General features: G+C 36.5%; 2 protein-coding genes across 2 annotated transcripts; one reads left to right on the top strand and one right to left on the bottom strand.

Moving 5' to 3' along the window:
- The first annotated feature begins 2,483 nt into the window (after positions 1-2,483).
- LOC106356030 (uncharacterized protein At4g04775-like) lies at positions 2,484-3,030 on the top strand. The gene is made up of 2 exons (XM_013795878.2): positions 2,484-2,681; positions 2,758-3,030. Exons 1-2 carry the CDS (start codon positions 2,484-2,486, stop codon positions 3,028-3,030), a joined length of 471 nt encoding a protein of 156 aa, XP_013651332.2.
- Positions 3,031-18,401: 15,371 nt separating this feature from the next.
- LOC106387821 lies at positions 18,402-21,439 on the bottom strand. The gene is made up of 8 exons (XM_048744020.1): positions 20,582-21,439; positions 20,255-20,509; positions 19,990-20,160; positions 19,792-19,920; positions 19,467-19,653; positions 19,324-19,405; positions 19,111-19,219; positions 18,402-19,034 (listed from the first exon to the last, which is right to left on the bottom strand). Exons 1-8 carry the CDS (start codon positions 21,437-21,439, stop codon positions 18,402-18,404), a joined length of 2,424 nt encoding a protein of 807 aa, XP_048599977.1.
- Positions 21,440-21,778: the final 339 nt, after the last annotated feature.

Genomic DNA, 21,778 nt, shown 5'->3' with positions numbered 1-21,778 from the left:
TTCAAAACAAGTTCAGGTACGAGATTTTAAAGAGTTTATGGTTTTTGGTTTTATTTTATTTGCAGAGACATGTTGCTAAATATAGCTACATGGCTGCGGATGGAGGTATTTAATACTTTATTGGTTTTAGATGAGTTTTCGATGATACCTGAAAACTTTTGATGGGTTGATCGGTCTATCAGTTAGAGATCTTCCTGGTTAGCTGATGGATTGCTTGGAATTATTGTTTTTGTTGCTGCTTGTTGGAATAAGAGATTGGTATATGGTTGAGAGAGATTTTGGTTTCTGGAACAAATTTTCCGCATGTATTGTAGCTGAGCGTGGGGGCGCGTCCGAACTCCGATTGATGCGGGGTTAGCGGCGTTGGCTTCGTCTCGTCAAGAGCTTTAATTTGGTATCTGGCTCGTCGTCTGGATCCACCGGAGTTGAGGGATAGAGATGTTTGAAGTTTGTCGGGAATTAGGGTTTTTACTGCTCGGATTTATTTCTTGTTTTTAGGGTTATGGTATATGAGAGCAACGTCGTACTGATAACGTGTTGTAAATGAAGTGTTGGGAAAATACTTCTCTTATCATTACTGTCGACCAGAAGGTCCATATATATACAAGGCATTAGACCGTCATAAGGTCATGTTTATCCTAACATGATAAGGATAAGGATAAACACTATGTTACAGATATACATGGAATATATACTAGATAAACACATAGTCTCTGGTTGTCTTTATCATGTCCCGGATTGGGCCTGCAGTACGGGCTGGTCCATGGTCGATCATCATTTGGTTTATAACATTTAGAAAGAAGATTGGTTTAAAGAAAGATTTTTCACCTGAAAATCAGAAGAAGATTATTTTAGAATTATTTTAGAAAGAAGATTAATGGTGCAAAATTATGGTTCTTTATTTCAATTTCATTCAATAAAATTAAGGGGGGGTGTATTGAATTTAAAATTTGAAGTAATTTGAGTTTTAATGAGTTTGTAGATGATTGCAGGAGAATTAGAGAATTTGGTATGGTTTTTGTTAAAACACTCTAGAATCTCATCTAAAACAGTGAGATTTGGATTTTTATTTTTATAATTAAGAACTCCCTCAAACACTCTAGAAACAATTAAAGTACTTCAAAATCTGTAATTTAAATTTTGTTCAATAACAGTGGATTTTAGAGTGTTTTATGAAATGACAAGTTCAATAACATTGGATTTTAAAGTGTTTTTTAAAATTCATGTTTGAATAACAGTGGATTTGTCATTTTAATACAAACTTTTGGTCGAATACACCCTCTAAAATTTAGATGCCAAATTGATATGAGCCGACTGCTATCGGTTACAAGATTAGCTACTTCTCTTTCTCTTCTTAACATTTAAAGATCGCAGTCAGCTCATATCATTTACACTTCCTTCCTTTTGCTTGGTAAAACACAGACAAAAGCTTTGCTCACCATCTTAGCACGTCCTAACGCTTTCACAAGCTCAGAGAGCACACCAGGGCGAACACTAATATACACATTAACAACCAGACCCTGTATCGTTTCTATACATTTCCCCGTAAAGCCTAGCTTCTTCAAACCCATTTAAAAAACTGAAGGATTGTACGTACTAGCCAATGGTCTAGGTTGAATTTGAGAACCTATAAAGCTTTATCAGCGTCAGTGTTGAAATAAAGAAAGGAATGACCCGAAGAAGAAGCTAGTTGATGATCCAAAGAGAGTTCATCAAGAGAAGCTAATTTGGTTCTGTCCATACATGCTTGCTCCAGAAACTACCTTCTTGACCTAACTTACCTTACAAGGCAAGAAAGGAGTTGTGTAGACTATTATGGACGTTGGGAACTTCTGAGAAGTCAAGGAAACCAGTTTAAATTCAAAAGAAAGGATCTGGTTTAAAATTAAGCAAGAAAGATCACATGTGATGCATAAGGAGAAGAGCAGACCTGTCACTTTCACTCAACCAGACTGTGCTCATATCTCTCCTGTCACTCTGTACTGCCTCTGGTCTAGATTAAACTTGGCTGTATCCTCCTTGTCTTCATCAGAAACCCCACAATATTATTAGTTTAGTCATTCCCTGATTTATTCATAGTTTATTGTAAGTGATTGTCTATTTAAAGACCTTCACCACCTCTTGTAACATTTGAACAATATAGGTCGACTACCTATTTCCCCACGAGAACTATTGTATAGTGCTATATGTCTCCGAAACTATTATCTCTATCTATTTGTCCCCGAGAATAAAGTTCCATTCCTATTCCCCCCCCGAATATATAGTTCGAAACCTATTTCTCCCCAATCATCGAATTAGACGGTTTACTATCGGTTTACTATTTCAAGATGTAAACCAGAGCCGAAATAAACCAAAATACAGTCAATTAACCAGACCACAACCCGACCCATTAAAACGTGAAAACTCTCTCTGTAAAAACCCCAAATCGCAAAAATCAGTAAGAACCCTAACTTTGGAAATTGATTTTAATCTTTGCGAAGGTGATGGCTGGAGGTCAGAGCAACACGTCTGGAGATTCGAGGGGATCATCGTCTGGTCGTCGACCCTCAAGAGGTGCTGGAAGATTTTTTGATGTTCCTAAGAAATGTTGGTGTGGTGAGGTAAAGGTGACGTTGACGTCCAATTCCGACCAGAATCCATACCGAAGATACTTGCGATGTTCATTTGCAGCAGAGAATAAGGTAATGTAATTGTTTCAAATAGTGCTTGGGATTTTTCTTTTTGATTATCGGTGTTGTGATTGTTTTTAATTTGTAGCTTCAAAATGATAATCATATCTTTAAGTGGGTGGATGAGGCTTTATTGAACGAGGTTGATACACTTTTACTTAAAAATGCAAGACTTGAAGAAGTGATTAATGAGATGGCATCAAAGAGTGTCTTTGAGAGGACTGAAACAGAGATAATGGCGAGGGTTGAAGATGCATTGGCTGCAGCAAATGCAAAGATGAAGAAGACAATGATCGTGGTTGTGATTGGAAGCTTGACCTTGGTTGGTATGATGGGAGTTATGTGTCTGATGAGAAACTGAATGTTATGCAACTGGTTGTGTTTGTTTTCTTCATGTGTTCTGTTTGTATTCTTGTAGATAATGATTGTATTTATTTTTATTGTAGGGGTTTAGGACTATTGCAAGTTATGAATGTGTTTTCCTTGTTTAGTATTGTTGAATTACATGGTTATTTTTGGTTTGGAACAACGGCTTGCACAAGCAAACAAACATAAACAAATAATCCATGTGCTTTCCACATAAAAAGGACAAAAGATATTGGTTTTCACAAAAGAGTTGGATGCTTTCTACATAAAAAGTGCAACCCCACTAAAATCCACAAACCCCGAGATGATGTTTAGACAACATCCTAGATAAGATAAAGACCAAAGCACTCATCAACACATATCTTCATATCCAAGAATTACATGACATCCACCTTGAGAAGTAGTTGGTGAGGCAGTTTGAGAAGCAGCTGGAGAAGAAATATGAGAAACTGCTGGAGGAGGAGCTTGAGAACCACCTTGAGCAGCCTAACAAAATACAAAATGGAGAAAGATAAGTGATCCTATCCTTGATACACACATCAGTCGAAGAAGAATATAAAAAGCCTTGTTCTTTGTGTGAAACCTTGAGTTTACTTATGAGATTAGTTGAGTAGACTTGCCTGAGTTGTCTGCTATAAGATAGATCGGTCAGCCATTCTGAATATTCCGCAATGCATTATATGTTTCTTGTGCTTAGGTTGCTTCTTTGTCGGGGATTCATTAACTCCTTTTTTTCTTTTCTTTTCTGCTTTGGTAATTTTTTTCTTCCCAGGTTGTTTTGGATCAGGAGGAATATGAACATCAGGAGCACTCGTACAAGGCCAAAAAGGAGCACCTCTCACTGGAACAAGACCTTCAGCATAGTTCCGCCTCCACATAGCAGTACGAAACCAATGGCAGACGAAGTTTTCTGGTGCGAGTTTTTTCTGTAACATCACGCCATATGCATGCTCGCAGGGGATTCCACAAATCTCGAATTTCTTGCAAGTGCAAGTTCTCCTCTCCAAACTCACACGGTAAGTACACCAGCCAAGCTTTACTTCATACATCCCACCGAGAATGGTGATGCGGTCCTCAGGCCGGGGATGATCCCTCCCAACCGGATATAGTTTTGGTGAAGAAGACATCATCCTCCTCTGGAGGAGGAAGCTGCGGCTGCTTGACATAGCCGAAGAAAACATTATTGCTAAACCCTTTTTGTGCCTTGTACATTTTTTTGTAACCATTATACTTTATATTAAGATTTTATATTAGGATTAGGACTAGAATATCCGTAATATTTTATTGATTTGGAGCGAAAAATCTAAATGTTTCCAATTACATGAAACAAAACAAATAGTAATATGTAATATCTGTAAAAATAAAACAAACCAGTAATTTAAAGAACATATATTCAATCTGATCTGATATGTATATATATAAATTGTATAATTATTTTATTTTATGTAAGTTTTATAGTATTTTTTATTTAATGAAACGCTTATTTTAGTTATTAGAGTTTTAATAAATACTAGGTGTTTTGTCCGCACATGCGGGCATGATCGTTTTACTAATAATTAGTAATATATATTATGATTTAAACATCATGATAACTTATTCTTTATATTCTTAATCATTTTACTTCTCTTCGATTTTTATTTTGATCTACGACTTGTTAATACAAAGGAAAGATATAAAACTATGAGACCATAAGAGCATAATTACGTGTCAAATATTACACACAATAAAATAAAATAAGAATATGAAATTTTGGTCTCTCTTAATCTACTTTGTATTTTTGAACCATAAATATGAATTAACTTACCAAAAAAAAGCATTAAAACACACAAAATCCAAATAAGAACAAAATAAGTAAATAAAAACTAAATTTCGATTATAATTTTGAAGATTTAACAAAAAACGAACTGAGATAATGACAATATTTCATTGGTTTACTTGATCAATATATACATCGACTTATCTTAATATTTCATAAGTTTACCTTTAATAAAAGAAACAATAGATAATGATAATTTTATTATTAAAGTTAATTTATGGTTAATAATATAATGATAAATCTAATTATTCATTAAAAATATATTTACTTTTAACCGTTTTAGAAACTAAACCATTAAAGACATGTTCATAACATGATTACGTAGACAATTCTCTAAATTTAATATCAAAGCATATTTTTCTTATAGATTAAACAGTAATAAAACATACACGTGAAATAACTATTGAAGTAATTCAGAATACCTAATTCATAATTTCAAATTCCATGTAACAAAACCGATTTGATTCTAGTATTTCAAGAAAAACATAGAACTCCAACTATAAAAAAACAAAATATCAAAAGTACATAAATATAGATGTCAAAAACTATAATTGAGATAACTTGGAATGAATGAGAAAATTGAAACTATAGAGTTTAAAACTTCTTACATCATATGAAAATAAGAATTGGTCCTAGCTTTTTTAAAATAATTATAATTGTAATTCCAATTAGAAATTTTGAAATAGTAATTTTATTTAAATTAATAAATTAATGATTTAAGCTAAAAACTAATAAAAATCTTGTGAAAGTTAAAATAATTATAATCATAATTCCAATTAGAAATTTTGAAATATTTATATTATTTATATTAATAAATTATTTAGAAATCAAAATATTTATATTATTTCAATTAATAAAATGATGATTTAATCTAAAAATTAATAAGAATATGACAAATAAGCAAAATTAGCTAAAATATTGGAAAATGTGACAAATCAGTAAAATCACTTCATAAATAATAGTATATATTGTTATTTATTTTACTGTACAATTTCAATTTATTTTCTAAATTTTTTTTTGTTTTATTTTATTCATATGCTTGCATAGCAGTTGAAAAATATATAAAAAAAATAAATATCTGAATATCTGTGTATTTATGAGTCGAATTGCATCATATAATTGATTATCCTGACAAAATGAATTGGATCAAACTGTTTTATCTTATAAGTGACAGATGGGATCAAACTGCTTTGTATATATTTATAGAATTATATAAAATTGCATAATTATTATTTTATATATATATATATATATATATATATATATATATATTAAAATTGCTTTATGCTTGTTTTTGTCGGCCAACTATTTTTTTCTGTCGGCCAACCGATTGTGTTAAAGCCCCAAATACTGATAGTTTCAGATTTTACAATCCCAAACAATTAATAAACAATTTAAATTTTTAAGCGAAACTTTTTTAAAAGTCTCAGGACTTTATTCTAATTTTGTCCTAGAACCTCCCAAATTTATTCTATTTTGTCACTCTTAATAAATTGTTTTTTTTTTGTAAATTACAGAAATGTGGCTAAGTACCAAAACACCCTTAATGAATTACCTAAATTACAACCCAACCTAAACTAAACCCTCTAAATATCAGGGCTTAACTCCAAATGCCCTTATGGAAAAAAATTCATTATTCTTGTTCCTTCTCTTTTCCCATTACCCCTTTGTCTTTGAATTCTCTATAGTAACCTTTCTTTCTTTAATATATTTCTTCTCCACCTCATTAATTCATTTAATTTCTCAATTAAATACACTCAACCAAACACAACAACCAAATGGGGTCCACAAACAACCTTAACCAATCAGATTTACCTTGGCCCACATGTCTTCATGTTCCCTCTCCTCTCTCCTCTGTCCGCGTGTGAAGAGCTCTTCTTCCCCATCCTTCATTGGCGATTTTGAAGCTTTAACATCAGGTAATTCTTGTCCGTTTTTCATGAAATTTTGTGTGAAATATCTTTTAAATGTTTGTGTAAACCATGGGTAACCTAAAAAAGTAAGAATTGATGAAAATTTGAAAGAGAAAAAATAAATTTAAAAACTGTGTATATGAATTTCGAGTTTAATTTATGTCCGTTTTTGATGAAATTTTTGCTGGAATACTTATAAAAATAAGTGTATATATCGGCTAGTGTAACAAAAAAAAAGGTTGAATGCAAATTTTAAGAGATTTAAAAGGATTTTGTAAACTGTATTTATTGGTTTTAGGGTATATTTTATGTACGTTTTGAGCCCGTTTTGATGATTTCTTCGGTGTAATTTCATTAATATGAATTATATAACATGGGTAATGCAAAATCCGAACAAAATCTGACTAAAACGTTGATTAATTAGTGCAAGGATAATTTCTGGGTATTACTAAGATAACCCGTTTTACTAAGGCAACGTGGTATTACAGATACTACTGGTATTACTATGTTTACAAATATTACTAGTATTACTGGTTTTACTATATATATAGTATTGAAAAAAATTAGTATTAGTAAGAATGCTAACAGTAAAATATTACGTGAGAATTAAATTTAAACTTCTTAATAATGCTAATTCTAATTATAATTCATTTTATTTCAGGAAAATGCAAAATCCGCATTGTACAATCATTTGTTTTGATTATGGAGGATAATATTAAAGATGGGGTTGAAATGAAATGGATTTCGGGAGATGGTGAAGGGGAAGATGAAATTCACACTATTGTGTTGAAGAAATCAGTGGATGAGATCACACGCTCTGTTTTGGTTGAGCGTATTTGCAGAAAGATAAAGGTAGATGACTATAAGATGGAAGCGAAGATTAGTTACTTTCCAATGGTAATGTATTCGAACAAGCCATCATATATCTGGGAAGATGAAGACGTTTTTTTGTTATCTAATGCAAGTAAATCAAGAGAATTGTAGAAGTGTTCTACATGTGGAGTTCAACAAAAGGGATGATGACACTGATTTCTATGGCAGTCTATCGGATAGAGAGGCTACTGAAAGAGGGGCTACTGATAGAGAGGCCACTGATAGAGAGGCTACTGATACAAAGCTATTGATACAGAGGCTATTGAGACAGAGGGTGGTGATGAAGAAGGTACTGAGAACGATGCAACTGATAATGAAGGTACTGGTGGTGTGCTTACACTTTACGAAGACATTGAGATGCATGAGAATGCCACCGAAAGAGAAGCAGGACCCTCAGTTGAAGTCACACCAGTTGTCTATAAGGAGTGGGATGATGGTATGGATTTGGTTTTAGATCAAGAATTTAGAACCAAGGAGGAAGCGCAAACTCATATTTAGGCGGCGTCACATGTGAAGTGTTTTGAGTATGAGGTAATTAAGTCGGATACTAAGAGATATGTGATAAAATGCCGAGGAGCCAAAGAAGGCTACAAGTGGTTTGTGCATGTTGCAAAGTTAACGAATTCAGATCTTTGATCAGTTAGAAGTTAAATCAAGCAGCATAGATGTTCTGTTGTTACCACAAGAACACTGCCTAATAGAAGGAGAGGCACACAACAAATCGTTGCATCTATCCTGGCCCAAGATTATCCTGGAAGTTTTGACACACCACGTCCCAATGCTCTGATCGATTTGGTTCATCAGAGAGTTGCTGTGGAAGTATCATACACAACGGCATATAGAGGAAGAAGACTAGCTGCTAATAAAGTGCGCGGAACTCCTGAAGAGAGTTATTCTTTATTATATTGTTATATGCACATGCTGGAGCAGGTGAATCCTGACACAATAACTCGTGTGGTTGTGGATGAGGGCAAAAAATTTAAGTATCTGTTTTGGGCTTTGGGAGCTAGCATAGAAGGATTCCGCGCGATGAGAAAAGTCCTTGTTGTGGATGCAACACACCTGAAGACTGTTTATGGTGGAGTGTTATTTGTTGCGACTGCTCAGGATCCCAATCATCACCACTACCCAATTGCGTTTGGTGTTGCTGATGGTGAGAAATATGAGAGTTGGCTATGGTTTATGGAACAGTTGAAATCAGTGATATCGGATCTCCCTGGATTGGTGTTTCTTTCGGACAGAAACAAAGGCTTGATCAAGGCAGTACATCAAGTGTTCCCTCAGGCCGCTCATGGTTATTGTATATGGCATCTGTCTCAAAATGTTAAAGGCTACGTCCGTAACAATAGAGAAACATGTGCATTTAAGTTTATGGAGTGCGCACACGCTTATACAGTGGCAGAGTTCTTGGTTCTTTATGACGCTTTTGGCAGGAAATATCCTAGTGCAGCGGAGTATCTTGACAAAAGTTGTGAACAAAAGAAATGGGCTAGATGTTACTTTGAAGGAGTTAGGTACAATGTTGACACCACCAATTCAGCAGAATCTTTTAACGGTGTTATTAAGGACGCAAGAAAGTTCACCTTACTTCCAATGTTTGATTTTATCATTGGAAAAATTGCTGAATGGTTTAACAAGCACATGAAAGAGGCAGCTGAAATGCCACCCGCACTAAAGCTTGTGCCTATAGTGGAGGAGGAAATGACTAAAAGATGTGTTGATGCAGGGTTTCTTCGGGTTGACGAGTTAAACAGCTTCCATCTCGAGTACAGTGTGCATGGTAGTGACGGGAAGCGTTATACCGTGGACATGGCTATGAACACGTGCACCTGTGGGCAATTTGATAAAGACAAATATCCATGTGTTCATGCAGTAGCTGCTGCCACATTCATGACTGAGAAAGCGGGAAAGGAACTTCATCTATCTGAGTATTGTTCTAAGTACTATTTGGTAGAGCAATGGGCTTTGGCTTATCACAGGACAATATATCCTGTTCCTCATATGTCTGATTGGGTTATACTAGAAGAAATTAGAGCAAAGAAAGTACTTCCTCCAGAATTTGAAGTCAAGAAAGGAAAACCACAACAAACAAGGAAACCATCAGCAGGAGAAGCTCGTGGAAGAGGAAAAAGAGGCAGAGGGAGTGGAAGAGGGCGAGCCACAAGCACAGACATAGGCAGAGCCAGAGGAAGAGGTATGGCAGCGTATTTTGAATGTGGAAGTGGTTCAGGTGTTTGATTGTTGAAATTTGTTTCATTGTGCTATTCCGACTACTAGGACTATTGGAATTACTATATTTTTTATTTGGACGATCCGTATTACTAGAATTACTAAGTGTTATTTGACCTACTAGGATTACTGGATTTACTATGTGTTATTTGGACTACCTGTATTTCTGGAATTACTATGTATTATGTGAACTACTAGGACTACTTTAGATTACTATGTGTTATTTGGACTACATATATATTAGTATGAGTATTTATGTTTAGTATGTAGAATCGATATATATTTTATGATTATTATCAATTTGTAGAGTAGTTACTTACTAAATATATATTAAGACTATTTTTTATGATTATTTTAGCAGTTTAAGAAAAATCTTTTCATTTTTTCAAAAAACTCTCTTAACTTTCATTGTTATTGTATGAATGGTTAGACCATAGTAAGGAAAATCTAAAAAAAATATGTATTCCTGGCAAATGCTTCCTGAAAATGTCTTCTTTAATGATTATTATAGTGTAAAAGCATCAGTTTTACTACAAAAAAGCTCATTTTCTCAGGGTTTTACTAGATAAACCTAAAAATTGCCAAAAGATTACTATGTGTAAGGTAGTATTACTAAGTCCTTGAAGCTTACCAAGAATTACTAAGTGTAATCAAAATATAATATCAAAATACATGACGGCTGCACGTTTTACATCTGCATTTTTTATCCATGCACGTTTTACATGTGGTTTGCATTTTACGTGTAAACTGTTTTTAATTATTTTATAAAATGGAGTATTTTTCCAAATTTTAAAAAGTAATTTTTTTCAAAATTATGAAGTATTTTTCCAAAATTTTGACCAGAGTTTCCTCTGTAATTTTGAGTTACCACACCTGTTTAAAAAACATCAAACATCCAGAAACTTAACATAACATCCAGAAGCAGAAACATAACATCCTAACAAGTTCAAGAGAAGCATTTTAGGCAGAAACATAACATCCTAACTTGAATAATACATATACATAACATAAGCATTTTAGGTTTTTGTTTTAAGCTTCTTCTTTGGCACTTCTAGCTCATCAGTCTTTCCCTCAGTGAAAGGAGACTGCACCCACCGTGATGGTTCACTTTTTCTCTTCTCCGGCAGCGGCGTACATGGCTTCAATGTAGCCTCAGTCTTCTTAGGTGCACCGTCAGCTTTAGCTTTCTTTTTTTTCAGCTCTAACTTTCTTTTTTTCAGCTTCAGCTCTCATTTTTGCTAGTCTCTCAGCTCTGAGAATGCCATACGGCACTGCTATGACCTTGACCCTAGGCTTGCGCTTAGTCTTTAATTCTATCTCAACTGACTTCTCAGCTAGCTCAGTCTGTTTCTTAGCGGGACTCTCCACAAGATTATCTTCAATTTCCTCAGCTTTTTCCTCCTCTTCCTCCACATCTAGAACGACATCAGATTCAACTGACTTCTCAGCTAGCTCAGCATGTTTCTCAGAGGGACTCTCCATAGGATTATCTTCACTTTCCTCTGCTTTTTCCTCCTCTTCATCCACATCTTGATCCTCTTTCTCAGCTAACTCAGCATCTTTCTCAGTAACCTCAGCCTCTTTCTCAACAATCTCAGTCTGAATAGCTTCTTGCTCTGTCTGAGTAGCTTCTACCTCAACCTCTTTCTCAGCTAGCTCAGCAATCCCTGTTACCACAACAATCTCTGGTGATATAGAGATTGCTTTCCTCGCAGCTGCTGCCTTAGTTCTACCACGTGGTGTAATAACTATTACTCCGGTAGAGGTAGGAGTTCCCTTGGATTCTTCTTTCTCAGCCTCTTTCTCTTCTTGAACCTCTTTCTCAGCCTCTTTCTCACCCTCTTCCTCACCTTCTTTCTCTTCTTGAACCTCTTTCTCAGCCTCTTTCTCACCCTCTTTCTCTTCTTGAACCTCTTTCTCACCCTCTTTCTCTTCTTGAACCTCTTTCTCACCCTCTTCCTCACCCTATTTCTCTTGTTGAACCTCTTTCTCAGCCTCTTCCTCGCCCTCTTTCTCAACCTCTTCCTCAGCCTCAGACTCATCATCAATTGTCCTCCAAAATTCTTCCGCTTGCACTCTCACTCTTTCCTGAAGCCTTAACAGAAAATTTTCTTCATCTGATTCCTCCACGTATTCTTCGCCTTTCTCAACAGAGTCACTGTTTTCTTTGTCTTTTTCAGGTTCTTGGTCTTTCTCTTCTTCACCCTTCTCATTGTTTTCTTTCTCACCATCCTTATTGTTTTCCCCACCCGAGACCACATCCTTTTCCTCGCCAGACTCACTGTTTTCCTTGTCTTCCTTAGCCTTCTCACTGTTTTCCTTCCCTTCAGCTCTACCATAATCTCTATCATCCCATCCAAAATCCATATCTTCACCATAGTTCCTCTCCTCATTTTTGTTGCTCTCAATAGAAGTCAGCTTTTCTTCTATTTTCTTAGCCCTTCTTCTAAGTTGGCGCTGGTTCTTTTCAAATTTACTCATCCTCACATCCATATCACCCAGCTTTGCCTCCACCACTGATTTAAGACCAGAAAACCCTTCACTCATGGCTCCCAAAATCTTTTCTTCCAGAGCTTTCAAGCTCTCCAACCCAGATTTAGAAGACGAATCTTCTAAAAACGTCACCTTTTCTTTGTCCTTCTTCTTTTTAAACACTCATGCAGTAACATCTAAGTCGTATAGCTCTTTCCAAAATATCTTCTTCTGCTTCACATTTAGCCAGTGGTTCCAAGTATCACTTGTGCTTCCCTCACAATGATACTCTCGCTCCTCATCAATTATACGAGCCAGCATGATTTCCTCACCCACAGTTGGCACCAACACACTGTTAATAACCTGAAAAAAAACAGAAAAGGAAAATCAGTTTAAATTTTATTATATTCTTCTAGTTTCTACTACAAAGTATATATACATATACCTTTGTGTGTCCAAGTGCAGCATATATATCTTCCAAAGGATAACCCTTCATGCTACTCTTTGTAAACCGGCTCTTGCACATCCTAGGACAATCTTCAGAAGGTGTGTCTGCAGATAGTCGAAATGTTTTCCCCAGCTTAGGAATACACTCAAAAGCCAAAATCTACACAAATATTGTAGCGCTGTCAGATTTACGGTTATAAAATAACTCATATTTGACTAAATTGTATGCTTTACCTCTAATGGAATTATGAATCCAGGAAAGCCGCATGTCGGGTGCACTTCACCCTTCAGAAGCTCCATCATATGCTTAATGTTCTTTATTGCATCTTCAAATGTCAAACGACCCCATGGAAATGTTCTGCAAACATCCAAATCTTCCACGATCCTTAAGATGAACGGGTCTACTGGTCCGGAATCCTTTGCCTGTCCTCTGATAACCCGACCAAGGAAGAACAAGATAGCCATCTTCAATCTATCATTGCATGGCGTCTTCATAGACAACAGCTTTTGCTCCACATCTGTTATGGTGATCTTCTTTAGTCCACCGAAGTAATAATCCACAAACTTCGTACTCCCGAGATTCAAATATTTCCTTTGATACTCATGGCAGTCTAAGCCCGAGATGAGGGCATGCTCCCTCATAGAATAGCGGATGGGAACACCATTCAAACTAAACCATGCAACATCTTCTTCTTCAGTCGAAATGGTGCGCAAGAGTAACATCCACATTCCTTGGAGCTTCAGGTATTGTTCATCAGGCATGTGGAAGAAGTGACGAAATTGAGGATGGGTTGTGAACCATTTAACCTCCTCCTTAAGCTTCTTAATCACGTCCACTGTATTCTTCACAAAGCACTTGGTTTGAATCTTGCAAGTCTTCGTGAACTCTGTGCTCTTGAAGTATAATTCAAGGGGCTGTGGTGGTTGCCTTGCCTGCAATCATAATATATATGTATTAGTCATTTGTTACTACTAAAACTAGTATACTTTCACACTGACAATGAAACGAGTGCAAAAACTACCTTAGATGATACAGCAGACATGTCATTACTTTCTGAATCAACAGAGAGAGAAACTACAGTCGTTTCTCTTGCCGGCTCATTCCCAGCTGAGACCGCCTTTCTAGCTCTAGTTCTACTGGAGACTCCAACGCACGTAGTAGATGGATTCTTTCTTTTTCGGCCCTTCATTTCCTGTACAAGAAGTTAGAAACGCTGTTAAGAACACAACAAGTCACCGTCAATTACTCCAAATGCAAACCGCATAGCAAACATCAATTATTACATCTCAACAATGTAATACTCAGAGGAAACTACTCACTTACGAAAGGAACGAAGATGGAGACTAGATTTTGTCGGAGAAAGAAGAAGAAACGAAGCGGTTCTCGATTCTAGAGAGTTGAGACCCGAGAAATAAGAGGGAGAGAGGACGTCTACGGAGAGATTGATGGATTCTTGATTTAGACGGAGGAGGACGACGAAGAAAGCCACAACGCACGGAGGCTAGGGTTTCGTCGCAATCGCAAGAGAGAAGCCGGAGAGGAACGAGACGGGATTTAGATTTAGGTGGAGAGGGAGAGAGACAAAACGCTTCGTTTAGAGATTAGGATCCGGTTCAGTTTGGTTGGGTCGGGTAGAGCAGGTCGGGTTGGTAATAAGTTGGTTTCATTAAGGTCCCTAGCGTCTTTAACCACGTTTTACCCGATTTTATATTTAAAAAAAATAAAAAATATATTATTTTTTTAGGGAAGTTTACTAAAATGATTCAAATTAGTTCAGTTATTACTAGAGTATGGCATAAAAGTTTTAAATTACTAAAATATTTTTATGGATGAAAATACCCTTATTAACAGTTGTGCCCAAATCTAATATTACGAAAGTGCCATTTAAATTTTGAAAAAAATCGTCGACGGCAGATTTGTTTCATGGAAAATAAATCTTTCTGGATATAAATCTGTTAATTAAAACTGTCGTTATATTAACATCTGCCATGTACATGGTGGCAGATTTTTAAAGTCACGATAGATATTTTAGACGTGGCTACTTTATCTGGCCGATTTAACGTTGACACGAGATTTATATGTTTAAGTCTGTCGCATGAAGTAACCGATTTTTTAAAATTGTTAGTTTTATTTCAGAATTGTTAGATTTTTAAGATCGATTTAAAATTACGTACGACCGAATTTCACTCGGAAATAGATATATTTTTTTATGACAGATATGTTTATCCGATTTAAATTTCTGATCGACTTTTGTTTTTATTTGGTGGCAGACTTTTTAAATTGCCACCTTTGACGGCAGACTTTTAAATTAATTTTAATTACTAGATTGGGACAAACAACTTGTAGCAGACATATCAACTCGAATTTTTGGTTAAATTCACATAGATTTCGGCTTAGTTTAAATAGGTTTCAGTTTAAATTAACTTTGGTTTTAATTAATTTTTTTAATTGGTCTAAGTCAATTTATTTCCAATTTATTTAATTTAAACCACCGGTTTAAACAATTTCTAACCTTGGTTTAAGCTAGTCATTACACAACGTTCTCTAATTAGGTATACCGTCTTTGTCGTCTTCTTCTTTTTACGTTTCATTCAGCAACACGTGGTCCCCTTTCATGGTGATTTACAACGGCATCTTTGATTTCATATTGATTGGAGAATAATGGAACACATAATTCTCGTCTCTGGTAAGTGGAAAGTTGAGAAAACTAAGTGGTTATTTGAAGCGGATAATGACAGAGGAAGCATATTAGTGGCTGCGAATTATGGCACTCAATTTGAGGATTTTGTGAAAATCATATTTGAGGATTACGGAGTTGATTTTGCAGAAAACAATTTGGAACTGAGGTACATTTTTCCGAAGCGGAATCTACACAATCAAAGCATCAATACACCACCTGTGAAAATAGGAAACGATAGGCAGTTTCATGCATTCTTGGGTCTTCGCAAAGTTGAGGGCGTTCGACTGTGTGTTGAATTTAAAGCGAACAAAAGTGCTGGGGAAGGAGATGGAGAAGATCAGAAACAACCCATACAAGGAGATGACCTGTTGTGTGAAGACGAAGAAGATACAGATGAAGAAGGTGATCGTTTCGATTACTGCGATGACTCTGATGGAGCAACATCTGACGATGAAAACTTTTCTGCGTATGGGCTTCCACCAGATCATGTAGAAGAGGTTCATGGATCTTCTACAAAGATGATATATGCAAGAGCCCTAAAGACAGAAGAAAGAGAGTCTCCAAAGAGTCTGTCCTATTTGCGCACATTCAAATTTGACGTAGGACAGAGTTACGATTCGAAAGATGCATTGGAGACACGTCTGAAGATATGTTCAGCTGTCCAAAAGTTTGATTTTGATGTCCACGCATCAACACGTTCACTGCTGTTTGTAAAATGTTGGTTAAAAGGATGTACATGGAAGCTAAGAGCCACACCAGTAGGTGATTCTGCGAAGTTTACAATCCGAGTGTATGTAGATGAACATACCTGCTCCGTAACAGAACGTTCATCTCGTTCCCAACAAGCTACTCCTGAAATTTTTGGACTCTTGTACAAAGACTATATTGGTGGGGTTGATCCATCTATTTTGCCACGTCATGTTATTAATGCTATGAACATGAGCTTCGAAATCAAGGTTGACTACAGTTTTGCGTCAAATATATTTTCTTCTCCAACCCTTACTTCCTTTTAAATTTGGTTACTGTTTATTTTTTTTATTGCAGATGGATTACTGGAAAGCTCATCGTACACTTATAGTTGCTAGAGATCTCGTAATGGGTTCTTCAGAGAGTGGATACGAGTAACTACCTACTTACCTCCACATGATTAGAATGGCAAATCCGGGGACTTTAACTTGATTGGAAATTGATGCAAACAATAGATTTAAGTACTTATTCCTTGCATTCAACGCTAGCATTACCGGATTTCCATTTATGAGGAAGGTTGTTGTGGTTGATGGAACTTTTTTGCAAGGTAAATACAAAGGAACGCTTCTGATTGCAACATCACAGGATGGTAATTTCCAGATCTTTCCAATAGCATTTGCTGTGGTTGACACAGAGAATGATGAATCATGGACATGGTTTTTCCGCCAACTCAGCCGTGTGATACCAGATGATGAAGGATTGGCGTTAATTTCTGACAGGCACAAGTCAATAGGGAAAGCTATTGCGGCGGTCTATCCATTGGCAAGCAGGGGAATTTGCACGTACCACTTATATAAAAACATCTTGTTACGGTACAGAGGGCGTGACTTGTTTGGATTGGTCAAATAAGCTGCCAACTCGTTTAGGTTGGCTGAATTTCAAGCAACCTTCGAGCAAATCAAAGAGTTAAATCCAGCTCTGCATGCATATTTGGAACGTGCTGATGTATGTAAGTGGGCACGAGCTCATTTTAGAGGTGATAGATATAACCTCACTACAAGTAACATAGCTGAGTCCATAAACAGAGCTTTGTCCGGTGCTAGAAGCTTGCCAATTGTTCACCTTCTAGAGTCAATCCGCTTAATGATGACACGTTGGTTTGCAAAAAGAAAACATGACGCTGAGTTGATGAAAACCTCTCTGGCTCGTGGTGTAGAGAAATTGTTGGAGGTAATATATTGAGAATGCTTTGCTAATTTACTTCACTGTGATATTTAGAATGCTTTGCTAATTTACTACACTGTGATATCTGCAGGGACGTATACCTATTGCTAATATGCTAAAGGTTCAAGTAATAGACATCCATCAGTCACAAGTGACAGGAATCGCGTCTTTGCATGTTGTAAATCTCACGGAAAAAATGTTATTGCCGTAGATTTGATATAGAGAAGCTACCGTGTGCTCATGCTATAGCTGCTGCGGAAGCTAGGAAAACATCACATATATCACTTTGTCATCATTACTATCGGAAGCAATATCTCTACAATGCGTACTACACTGCTGTTATGCCCAAAGATGACGCTGTTCCAATTCCAAAGGAGGTTACAAAGAAAATATGTCTACCACCTGAGGTCCGTCAACCACCCGGAAGACCAAAAAAATCAAGACATACATCTATTTTGGAAAAAGTTGCAGTCAAGAAGCGGCCACGGAAAGAACCCACATGTAGAATTTGTAACCAGACGGGTCACAATTCTACAACATGTCCTCTAAAGTGATGAGTTTTCGAATTATTTTGAGACATTGGTCATTACATTTCATTTAGTTTGGTGCTACATTGGTTTACTTTGTTTACTAGACTTTTTTCATTACTTACTAGATTTTTGTCATTACTCTATGGTTCATTTGATTTCTGTACGCTTTTGCTGTTTTTATAGTGATTTTGTGCTGATCTTTGTTAACTTTTTTTTTGTTAGCTTTTTGTAGTTCTTAGTGGATATAAAACTTCCGAGCAAATAGATAACATGGACAAATTAACCATCAACGATAAACATCCAAATTACATCCATCTGAGAAAACAAAAACCAACCAAGTTACATCCATCCGAGAAAACAAAAACCAACCAAGTTACATCCATCCGAAAACAAGCAAAAACAATTCAAGTGACATCCATCCAAAGAAAAGCAAAAATCTACCATGTATACATATGAGAATAAGCAAAAAAACATCCTAAGGAAAAACTGACAAGTTATACTTCCTTATCCTCCATAGCCACCTCCTCATAAATCTCTACACCCATCTTCAGTCGCAGTGCTGGCATAATCTGATTACTTAAGCCTTCAAAATTATACCCAAGAGCTAGACATTCAATGTATTTCAGAGTGTACACACCGCAATCTCCTGGGTCCTCATTTTTGGGGATCTTCTTGTGCCTACGGTTGGTGAACTGCTTGTCACGCTTAGTTCTCCCATCCACCATCTTGTTGAGCAGAGCCGGAAGCATTTTCGTGAAAGGCCTGCACTCCTCGTGCATCTTCTTATCAGTCACCATAGATGGAATGCTATCATACACATGTATTACCTCCTTAACAAGATCAATGCGTAAAGCAACCCAGTGGTCACCGTTGACATGGTGACAGAGGAAGAGAGTGTCAACATCTGCAAGCCATTTCTTACCCGTAACAAATTGTTCTGGGTATTCTCCATTGAAGGCCATGCTATAACGGTCTGCCAACTCATATGTCGTCTGATCAGACTTCTTGTAGTCATTCACCCATGACTGCACAAACCAGCGATCCAGAAATGCAATTCGAGGAGAGGAATATGGAGATTTGGATTGCATGGAGCGTCTGTGAAACATAAGCATTTCTGCGGCCATGTGCTGTGACATTAAAAAAAATTGCAATCAAACTGATATATTCGATACTGAGCCAAACAAATCACTATCATAAACTTACGGAGTCATGCAACCAGCCGTATCGCTTTGTTGGCCAAGCTTCTCTCGGTATAATCAACTTCACATAAAATTCTGCACTTCTGTCTGCAAAACCAGACTCGTCCTTTTCCCTACAAAGAATAAGACTTACAAATCAGACTATTAAGAAAGAACAAGATAGGATAGCAGAGAAGAAACTTACAAATCAGACTTAATGAAGTCCAATACTTTCTACAATTTCTCTGGATCCACCTTAGATAATGGGTCATAAGATTCCTTGGAGACACCAGTTATGATACGCTTCACTGTTGAATTCCCTACAAAAGGCCAAACTTGTCTTCGTCAACTACTGTTTTCGCCTGCGTCTAGGCTCCAGACCTGAAGCAAGTGCTTCCAACACCTGTCTACACTTTACACTCTTCTCCCATTTTAGATTATTCTCCCAGTCATCTGTGGAAACGGATTGGTCATTCAGCTCTGGGATACTAAATGCTTTCTCTGTCTTGACTTTTTTCAATGGCTTTACATCTTCCTTCACCGGCATCGTCTTCTTATTCTTCTTCTCCTTTTTAATTGTATTGGTAAACCATCAATAGAACTTTTTTTTGTCTGAACCATCCATGACTGTCAAGTATAAGAAAAAAAAATAGTAAGTATTTTGTGCATAAAAGATAAAACACCCTAGTTGACAATGTAAACATACCATCGTGTTGCTACAAGCGTCATCATCGTCTTGTACTTTGGAGTTGTCAGCATTTGAAGGAATTTTTTCATCATCTTTCCCTTTAAGAACATTTATTTCTTCCCTTAATATGGACATCTCGTTCTTTAACTAAGTCTCCAATAAACCCATTCTAGCTTCCATCTGAGTGTGTATAGAAGCTTCCAATATCTTACTAACCTTTTCAGCTACACTAACATCCATGGTTTCTACTTTTGCATTCAATATCTTACTAACCTTTTCAGCTACACTAACATCCATGGTTTCTACTTTTGCATTCAGGTTGTTAACACATTCAAGAAACTTTTTTATGGTGGTGTTGTTGATGGGCATATCACTATGAGATTCTGCCTGCAATATTCACAAACCAAAAAAAAAATTAACCACTAACAAAAGGAACATATTCAATAACACTAGAACATATTCAATAACATTAGATACATACCATTTCTGGAGCAGTTTGTTTCTCCTTTCGTTTTGCTGAGGGGCTCTCATCCACTGTATCAGGAACACTAGGTGCACTGACATGAGTTTTTCCCTTCTGGTACTTGGAAGGTGGCACTACTTCCCAAAACTTTACGTTAAGCTGATCATTGAGGATATCAACTATCATGTTATCCAAATTAGCAGGCGGTTCATATTCGTCCCATTTCGGATATCTATCCTCCATTGGTTTTAAAATCATATGCCTTACACGAACCTGCATTGTAAAGTACAATACTAATTAAGTAGAAAAAAAATAGACAGGGAACTGTATAAAAATTCTTAATACTTTCTGATGTTGTTGCTTTTCTTGTGCACAGAAGTTTAAGAAGTTGATACGCTGACGAGAACCATGCCATGACAGAAGGGGAACCTCAGCTCCATCTATCTGCTGCCCATATATCTCTCCTAAACCTGGCACAGACTCGTATATCCAAATTGCCAGTGCATGAACACAACCACGAAGTGTGTAACTCTTCTTTCCTACGTATGTTAGAACTTTAATGGAATCCACAAGGCTGGTAAATCCTACACGGCCCCATGGATAACGCTGGAAAGCTGTTGCATCCATCACCCTTTTCGCACAATGCAGTGGTATTCTACTATTGCTCGAAATGCCAAATATCCCAATGGATAGAAGACACAACAAGCCAACCATTAACCGCTTCTCTCTAGGCCAGTTTCTGATGATCGGAAAAAGGGCTTGAAGTTCATTAAGCTTGGGTCCTTTAGAAATTGGAACTTTCATCTCCACCCAAAAGTCTTCATGACCCACATCCCACTGCTCATGCGTGTCGAAGGGATCACAATTTAGACCTGTAATATCTCCAAACTCATACAGAGAGAACCTCATTGGCTGGTCTACTAGCAAAGACCAAATTTCATAACTGCTGGCGACCGCCAATTGATTGACAAGAAAATAATGAACACATTTCGCAGACCAAGTGTAATCCAACTCCTTTAGCTTGATAATCACACCAACAGCTGATTCTCTCAACTCAGACCAAACGTCTGCGCCCACATTTTCTTCCACGGTTTGAATGTTGGATAGAAAACAACTGTGGTTCATGTTCCTGTTTTGAATAGGCGTTTTCCCAATCTCGTAAAGCCGTGGAGGATACTTCCTATTACCCGAAGATGAAGCCATTCCTTTAAAAAAGCAAAGAGAACAAACTTAATAAATATTATTCATCCCCATAATAACATAAAAATTTAGAATTCAGCATCACAAAAGTAGTAGAACAAACTTAACAAATAGAACAAGAATAATCAGACAGCATAAAGTTTATTTTTTTTAAATTTTTGAACACACAGAAAAGTATATCTAGAAACAAAGAAAAGACAAATCAATTTTTCAATTTAGGAATTACGGTCTTGAAATTTCAAATTGCAATCACTCCAAGTATGATAACAACATTTCGATTTCCTTAGATTTGGGCCTTACCGATTCAAGTAACACAGAATTGATCGCGGAAGTGACCGATAG

This window comes from Brassica napus, chromosome C1 (genome assembly GCF_020379485.1).
Source record: "Brassica napus cultivar Da-Ae chromosome C1, Da-Ae, whole genome shotgun sequence".
Lineage (NCBI taxonomy): Eukaryota > Viridiplantae > Streptophyta > Magnoliopsida > Brassicales > Brassicaceae > Brassica > Brassica napus.
Note: the sequence above shows the minus strand (reverse complement) of the source record. Positions and strands in the feature narration are given on the sequence as shown.